The 9,181-nt window shown below is 45.4% G+C and overlaps 1 protein-coding gene across 3 annotated transcripts in view; it reads right to left on the bottom strand.

The window, feature by feature from the left end:
• PRKAB2 (protein kinase AMP-activated non-catalytic subunit beta 2) overlaps nt 1–9,181 on the bottom strand; it is a 53,753-nt gene that overhangs the window by 25,494 nt on the left and 19,078 nt on the right. The window contains exon 8 of one of the 3 annotated variants that reach the window (XM_045283727.1): nt 3,669–6,958. The exons of the other annotated variants lie outside the window; for them this stretch is intronic. Within the exon in view, the coding sequence (XP_045139662.1) occupies nt 6,881–6,958 (78 nt within the window). The 3' untranslated portion in view covers nt 3,669–6,880. Of the gene's footprint in view, nt 1–3,668; nt 6,959–9,181 lie in introns of those variants that run through there. 3 annotated transcript variants of the gene reach the window in all.

The following is a 9,181-nucleotide window of genomic DNA, read 5'->3' as shown; positions in this document are numbered from 1 at the left end:
TCCCCAAAACCCCTCAGCAGGGGGGTGTTCTGTTGCCAGCCGATGGACTCTGAGTCTCCACTCTGCACTCACCCACCTTTACAATGACATGTTTTCTTGTTCCTTGATGCTTGACACCCGATCCCTTCGACAGCTCGTGGTCACATATACTGATCTTCTTCCATGTGGGCTTTGTTGCTTCAGAGCTAGTTGGCCGCTTGTTTATCTTCCAGCCTTTAAGACCCCAGACGCTGTATCTTTTGATAGCCGGGCACTGTTAGCTCTCTTCACCACATTTGCTTATGCACACGTTTGTCTTCAGTGATTGAGTCAGTAGAGCAGGCACCCACTGATATGATTTTAAGTTCTTTGATGTCTGGTAACTGATCCCTTCTATACCTCGTGGTCAGTCAGGCTGGTTTGCTTCGCTATATGTTGTCTTCAAGCCCTTAAGACCCCAGACGCTGTATCTTATGGTTGCCGGGCACCATCAGCTTTCTTCACCACCTTTGCTTATGTTCACATTTTTCTTCAGCAATCGATCCGGAAAGGTGTGCATCCTGGAATGCCAATTTAAAAGAACAATGTGTTCTTCCAATGAGTAAGTGCATGAGTGGAGGCCCAATGTCCATCTGCTGCCTTAATACTAAACCTAAAACTATATGCACGTAGATCTGTTTTCCCACACTCATATATAGTTACATATGTACATTCCAGTCTTAAAACCTCTATACATACCCTTTGTCCCCTAGTTCTTTCCTCTATTTCCCTTTACTTTCCTCTTGTCCCACTATCATGGTCAGCCTTCATTTGGGTTTCAGTGATTTCTCTCGGTTACAATGCCCTTGCTGAATCCCTACCAGGCCTCTCGTACCCTCCTTGCCCCTGTTTTTGGATCACTTGTTGCCCCCCTGTCCTTGGGTTGGTCAGCACCACCTCCTTTCCCCAGCCTCTCCCTCTCCCGTGTCCCCCCAGAACCGTTGGTCCCGTTGTTTTGTCACCAGACTATTCATCCAGTCTATCTTATCAAGATAGATCTGTAGAGATACTAATATGCATCAAAAACCAAGCCATAGCAAGATAGGCAATCAGTGAGAGCACAGTGATGGCAACCAAAAAGGAAACCAATTACCCATAGAAGAATAAGTTAATTAAACAAAAAAAAATTTAAGCAGAAAGAAAAACCTGTAAATAGATCAAGGTCTGATTTTTGATCTCTAGGCGTGTCCTTCAGTCAAGACCGATGGGGTACCATGCTCTGGCCCCCAAGTCTGTCCTTTGTACTCCCTCGGGGGCTCTCTGCTCTGCTCCCATGGTTGCTTTGCCGCACGCTTTTTGTGGTTTGCCTCGGTGTTTTAGGGTCAGTCTGGGCCAGTCCCAACACTGAGTCTCCAGCATTGTCCCCCTTAGAGCCCGGGGCCATCAAGGGTGGCGTGTCTCATGGTGGGATCAGTCATATTGTCCACTCGGGACAGGTGGGTTTTATCAAATGCTTTCACTGCATTGAACTACATATGCTCATGAATGTTTTTCTTCTTTAACCTGTTAACATGATAAATTACATTGACAGGTTTTAAGAATATTTATTTTTTAGAGCAGTTTTAGGTACACTCAGTGTAGAATACTGTTGTCACAAATTCCTTCACCTTTCTGCACTTGCTCTTATTATTCACATTTCACATTACTATGGTACATGTATTACAACTGATCCACCACTATTGATACATTATTACTAACTAGTGTCTATAGTTTACATTCACATTCACTCTTGGTGCTGGAAGACTTAGGGGTTTTGACATGTCTGCATTACATTATCATGCAGAGTAGTTTCACATGAGGAGCTTAAAAATAAATCATATACCTACACCCAATACTAGAGATTTTTATTAATTGGGGTAGAAGCAGTAGACTAGGCCTCAATGTTTTTAAAGATGTCTGCACAAGACATATTAATTATCTCAGCACATCTAGCACAGAATGATAGCTAGTACACAGACCAAGTCACAGAAAATGCTTAAAAGCAAAATACCAGCTGAGTGTACATTTTGCTCTTGAATGCTGTAGAAGCCTGGAACACAAAGAAGATGGCAGCGGGAAGGGTGGCATCACTTGTTCCGAGATCTTTACGTTCTGCCTTTATTCATATGTGCCTGTCTGGCGGTTGACATTCTTTAGGCCCTGTGATCGCAAGGGCTGACATATCTTGATCCGTCAGATGACATATCTTGATAATATAATTAATCATCAAAGAAGTACTCAAGTATTATTGCTGTATAATACTTTTATTAGTTTCATGGAAAAACAAACACTGCAATAAATCTGTTACATCATATAATCTTCAGACGTGTTAGAGCCCAGTGACAAATTACACTTGGAGAGAAGCGTTTAAGGTCCACACTTAAATGAACCCCTTTGTAAAACACCAAAAAGCAGCTCTGGCCCTCCCTGTTACAAAGAGCACCATTTAAAGGACTGACACACATTGAATCGTGTTCTAATTACCATCTTATACTCTATGACAGACAACAGAGCTGCCCTCATGTAAAATGCTTCAGTGTAATAACAACCATCATCCGCAAATTCACCACAATTGACACGGGTTTTACAAATGGGCCCAGGGCAGGGGTTAGGACTAAGCAACCTCAGGGAGTTGTGGCTGTCCCAACACCACAAGCTGGGCTGGGGAGGTGTCCTGGGACAGAGAGAGTATAAAAGAAGGGTGATGATACATGCTTAATATAATACTTAAGGTAGATACCGCTTAGCCAGTTAACTTGCCGATACCTACATCATCCCAGGAGGTTTGAGTATTGCACACCAATCTTGCAGCAAAAGCACTTGGAACTCAAGGACCAACCAAGGCTCAAGCTAATAAAAATATCTTACATTGTACAAAGGAAGCGCATCCACTCCAAAGCACAAGCGAGAGAAGCAAATGAGACAAAACCCAGATTAGAATGCTAAGAGGGATTCCACTGTTAAAACGGGATTGCATATGCTGACAGACTCTTGAGTTTTTGCCTCTTTCTCTTTTTTCCCTTGTAACTTTAAAATACGGTTGGCCTTTTGACAACAAAAGTTTGGGTTCCTTGCAGAAACCATAGCCCTTCCACTTCCAGTTGTGTCGGGCTTCTATGGGGAGACAAATGCCTATGTCTACCAGGATTTACAAAGTGCCAATCCTTACCCATGCCATGGCTACAATCACTGTAGAGGACAGTGAGCACTTAGCTGTAAGGATGAGTCAGGGTAACGTAGGAGAAAAAAGGGGAGGAGGACATCTGTTCTTAAGCCCCTAGCCCAAAGGACAAACAGTAGGGATTTTAGAAATCTCTGAGAATAGGATATATGAGGGGGCTTCAAAGTGTTTGTGGAAAAATTCCTTTAGTATTTAATTCCACTTTTTCACCAACTTTTTGAAGCCGCCTCATATTTCAAACACACATGAACACAGACTATTGCATATCATTTTTCAGTTGAGGTCTAAATTTTAAAAGCCCTATTTCCCCAAGTAAGCAGGGAAGTCATTATAAGGTTTTCATCATTTATACCCTAGATCAGCAGTTCTCAATTTGTGGGTTGCGACCCCTTTGGGGGTCAAACGACCCTTTCACAGGGGTCGCCCAATTCATAAGAGTAGCAAAATAACAGTTATAAAGTAGCAACAAAAATAATTTTATGGTGGGGGGGGGGTCACCACAACATGAGGAGCTGTATGAAAGGGTCACGGCATTAGGAGGGTTGAGAACCACTGCCTCAGATGAAGAGAAACCCAGTCTAAAGGAATTGCTTTGTCATTTCAGCAGCACACACGGAGTACTGACAGACACGTGGAAGATTTCATCGTAGATCCGCTAGGTCTACAAGTGACTAGAAGTATTTGGAGTGAAGTGAGAGGGCTGAAACTGCTCTTCTGTTCTTTTCTTACAGGGTTTCTTTACCCTGTATGCATATACACAGAAAACCAATACTGTCAAGACTAGGTATAGTCTCCAGGGGGGTTGCCAACAGAGGTTAAATCCCATTTGACTCTAAGCTTTTAGCAAGCCAATCATCAAGATCTGGAAGTTCTCTGTACCTGAGACAATCCGTCTACTTGAGTAGCTTAGGTAATGTGTGATCTGAGACCCCATGGGGTCTACCTGACTACTGACGTGCAGGTGGGAAGGGCAGAGGAGGAGAGCAAAGAGGGAAGGGAGGAGCTTTCTGTAGTACCAAGCTCTGTTCAGTGAGATCCAAGGAGGCCATCGTGTTACGTTTGAGAATAGTAACAAAAGAGGAGATATTTTCGGTCCTAAATTATTGAAGTGTTTTCTACCATCACTCCCTTAGCTTCGTCACTCTCCTTTCCTCTCCCCACAACCCTCACACCAGGCTGCAGTTCCTTCGGAGCCAGCCCTCCTGCAGAGCTATTTCTTCTTGCTTTGGCAACTTGAACTCTGTGAGTCTCCAACCGCCTCCGGCCCACCCTCTTAAAACGGCTACACAATCTTACTACCTTCACTGACTTTCAAAATCTACCAAACGCTTCTTCTGCAGAAACGAAGTCTCTCTCTAACAAAACCCTAGAAAAGGATGAGGAGTTTTATTAGGGGCTCGTTCCCACCCTCCCTCTCTGCCTTCCAGACCAGGCGTGCGAGAGCGTGTCTGAGGGTGATGGGGGGGAGTGTCAGGGAGGGGCAGTGCTGATGGAGTTGTTCCTCAATTCCTCTTACCCACACCGGCTAGAGGCCTTGATTTCACATCTGGCAGAAAGACTGTCGCAGAACTTGGAAAACGGATACTCGCCCTCCATTTCTAGAATGGAAGGATCTGAAGGACTAACAGCACCCAAACCTACTGTCATTGACACCTGACTCAGTTCAAAGAAGCCTCTGGCCTGAGAGAAATGGAAGGATCTCCAACCCACTCTATGGATGACACCTGGGTGGAGTAAACATTTTCATACATGACCACATGACAATTGCATCTCACACCTGTGCACACAAGATAAGAGTACAAACTGAAATCCTCCATGATGACTTTTGAACCCTCATCAGTGGCCACGTTACCTAATGAATATTGGGTAATTGAAATGCTAATACAACTAAAGGCTATATCGAACCTGAGAGCCAGTTATAATAGTATTCGACCTGAATTTTAAAATGGCACATCATTCAAAAAGCCACGGGAACCATAAACAAAGCTCTTCCCGAAAGCCTTTCACTGCAGAAGGTAGCCTGGAGTGGGCAAGCACTGTTTGCTCTCAGCGGTGGACCCCCGAAACACTTGGCTTTTTGCAAACCCAGCAAAACAACAAGCCCACACCTGACTGCCTCACACCTGGGATCCAAGAGGTCTCTGTACCCAACAGACAACTGTGCTGCTGCCAGCTTTGAAAGGGAAGAGAGGTCGCTAAACTGACCTGCGAGCGCCCTCTCCCTGTGGCTGGGCTCATCTTAGCAGTCGGGGTTTCTCTCACTCATCAACAGGTGGTCTCTTTCAGTGCTGAGTGGGTGACTTGCATTTCTCTGTAAAATGGAAGAATCACAGACACTTGGAACCCCAGGAGTGGAGGGAATGGTTACTTTTCAGTCCACAAATGGAAGTCACTGACCCACCTCATCATCAGACACTGAAAAGGAGGAGGCAGAACAAACTGGTCCTGTTAGAAGCCCGGAGAACAGAGCCCTGCTTCTCATGAATGAAACACCAACGTTAAATTTCTTGCTTCCCTTTGCCAGGAATCCTTGAGGGGACTATCAAAGGGGCTGAATGAACTAAGCTCAGAGCAGTGGTAAGGGAGTGAACGGGGTCAGCCACACTTGTGTAAGATGGTAGAAGGCTAGCCAAAAAAGGAAATCTTAGCAAGCGTTTCTCAAGAGCCTGCCGTTTCCCTATATATTCTTGTAAGACCAATGAAGAGCCCTCCCAGCCTCCCCCTCATTAAAAAGCAAAAGCAAAAAACGGACACATAAAAATCTTCTAAAGATGAAAAACATAAATGCTTCCCCCCAACTCCATTCTTACCTTACTTCAGAACTGTCTGCTCTGAGAGAGAAAGAGAGAAACAGACCAAAACAACATTACACAGGGCTGGGCCAGGAGGGAAAACCCACCCACATGGGCCCACAGAGAAAGGGGTGGCACCAGACTGAAACAAGCAAGCAGATCGTTTGCATTCTGTCTTTGCTAATGTGGGGTCGAGTGCCTTTAGTGGGAGCTAAAACCAGCAGTAATACAGATGCCTGGGCCTCTGCTGGGCCAAAAAGGCGCCCTTTTGGCAACTCTGGGTTCTGAGCTGGCCAGGCCCAATAGAGTTTTTCAAAGAGGCCACTTCTCCACTCAATCTGAAGGGGGCTGTCACCGCTGGCATGTGACATGAAAAGTACCTACGGGCATCTGGCATCACTAAAAAAAGATTCCCAGACCCTGGGAACACCGAGACCCCATGCAAGGAAAGCAGCCCCCTGTGATGTGGCAGCAGGGCAGAGGGCAACCACCTGGTAGGATCCATCCCTTGGAGACCCAAGGTAGCAGGGGCCGCATCTCTGCCCAACAAGGATCCTGAGCACCTGCAGTTCCTTCCTCTCAGGAAAAAGAGTTTCCTGCACGGTCTTTCCTGCACTCCCCCAACATACTTTGGTGAGGGTCCATTCGCAGAGAGAATACATCTAGCTGGGCTAGGAAGATTCCAATAACCTTATTATTATTACTATTATTTTTTTCTTAAAATAAACTCCATGAACTCAAAAGCTCTCATCTGCAATCAAATGCAAAAGCAGAGCGTCCTACTCAGAGGCTCAGAAACACACACATCGGCCTCAAAGCAAATTGGCCTTCCAGTCTCCGGTGAGACTGGCTCAGTCCAGAAAGGTCAGGGAACGGCTTCTTGTAATCCCGGGAGGCAGACGGGATCCCTTCAGATGGGCTTATACAGCAGAGTGGTGACATACTTCTTCTTGTAACGATGAGTGGCACTGAGGACCATCACACTATCCTGCAAGGGAAAGAAACACATGCAGCTCATCCACTCCTTCCTGCTCTGCGCAGCCATCAGTCGCTCACAGGCAGTCACTCTTAAGAGGCAGAGTTTACGACACCCAAAAAGGGTTTGTTTGTGGAGGCAGATCTGCTGTGTTATCATCCTAACTCCTATAACTGCTAGTTTTCTCGATTGAGAAAGACCTTGGTCCATGGCTTCGTGCGATAAAGAATTCACTCCAAAGCCTGGTTGGTCATCCAACTGAGTTTTTATAAAGGATAGAAGGAGTTTCAGGCGTTATAGTAAACTGAACATGAGAGAGAGAGACACCACCGGCTCTCTCCCAGCGGCTCACACACAGTTCAGCGTGGCTGGGTCCGCTTGGCCCTCTCTCTCTCTCTGGCTCATGTTCAGTTTACTGTAACACCTGAAACTCCTTCTATCCTTTATAAAAACTCACTTGGATGACCAACCAGGCTTCGGAGTGAATTCTTTCTCGTGCGAAGCCATGGACCAAGGTCTTTCTCACTCAAGAAATCTAACATCACTACTAAATTTAGTCAGGGGTAATCTACAGTTCTTCCCAAGTCTTGTTTCCTATCAATATAAAGGACAGGACCCACATGAAGGTGGCTCTAATGATTACATGAGAACGTTGGGCATGGGAACCGACACACAACAGCCACATTTTAATCCTGGGCTAAACACTGATTATAAACAAAGGAAAATAAAAGAAATACCGCCCCACCCGTTTGTTAAAGGGAAGTCTTCAATGTCGCGAGAAGAATAATAGCCCTTCTGTAAAACCATCTCAAGAGGCAAGGCAGATCCCGTTTCCACTTGATACCGGTGAGGAATTCCGAAAGAGCTCTCTGATCTAGGTGGCCCTCGGGTAGCCACTCTTAGAGCCCCAAATCCTCTGTGAAAGATACTCAATCCAACGGCTCCATTCCAAAGAGCCTAACCAACAGCAGAGACCCAAGAATGGGTCAAGGCCTAGCTGGACCACAATGATCAAGACTCTTGCCAAGCTCAGAGCCAGTAAGAAGAGAAGAAAGGGCTCCATTTCCGACTTGTATTTTAGCCTGGGGGTAGGTGGCAATCCATAGTAGAGAGCAAGCCTCTGCACATCAATGACCGAAAAGAGCAGCCACAGCAGGCAATATCCAACCAGATCACAGGGAACCCACGCTAATTTAATTCCGAGAACAATGCAGGCTCCCATCTTCCCCCATAGAGATCACTCATGAATGCTTCTCAGGTTATCATCCTGTGACAAGAATATGCCAAGTATAACAGAAGCAGGGAAGCAAAAATAAATCCAACTCTGGCAAGAATTTAGTATAAATGAGGAACAAGTATAAGTAAGAACTATGTGGAAAGACCTGGCCAATGAGCTACAGGAAAGAAAATGGGGTTAGGGTAGGAGGACTGGACTTTAATGCCATCCCGGGTACTCACTGGCAAGTCAACCTTCTCTGAGCCTTAGTTTCTTTATCTATAAAACAGGGATTAAAAAGAACACTTAGCTCACAAAGTGATTATAAAAATTCAATTCAATAATATATGCTATGAAATTACCACATAATTGGTGAGCCAACTATACCAGTAAAGTCCCTAATCTGGCTTCACATCTTAGAAATATAAAGAAACAAGCAGCAGCACCACTCTGCCCCTGGACAGGCAGAAAGCCCGACCAAAGGATGCAGGACACTGATGGGAGGGGAACGAAGCAAACACATCTGGGGGAAATGCATGCTGCTGGTAGGAAAAGAGGGAGCACCCACCTCCAGCTGGGGGGAGAATGACTGAAAATGCTAACGGGGGGAGTGTCTTTGGTGGTATGCACCAAATGGACCACATTCACCGGGGCTTCTGGGTGTATCCTGGGGACCCAAGCTGGGTGCTGTGGAGTGTGGGTACACCGAATCCTGGATCTTCAAGGCACACAGCATGTTCCAGAGGCTGCATCAATGAGATCCCATGTGGGAACTCCACTGGGTAAACTGATCTGGAATTTACCTTAGACATACTTGTAACTTAAGGACTAAAGTCAGAAAATGCCTGGTGTCTCAGGAAGCAGAAGACAGCTACATCATGAGTGGTGTACTATTTGGAAGGCAGACAAACATGGTTTTGTAACATCAATGCCCTATATGCTGAATTAACATATGTTTTATTCTGGCAAACCTGTGAGGGACATTGTTTTATTTTTGTTTGTTCATATTAGGGTGTATC

The sequence above is a fragment of the Echinops telfairi genome, unplaced genomic scaffold (assembly GCF_000313985.2).
Source record: "Echinops telfairi isolate 266 unplaced genomic scaffold, ASM31398v2 ScPeMD7_7466;HRSCAF=8504, whole genome shotgun sequence".
Lineage (NCBI taxonomy): Eukaryota > Metazoa > Chordata > Mammalia > Afrosoricida > Tenrecidae > Echinops > Echinops telfairi.
This window is presented reverse-complemented; position numbering and strand designations above follow the sequence as displayed.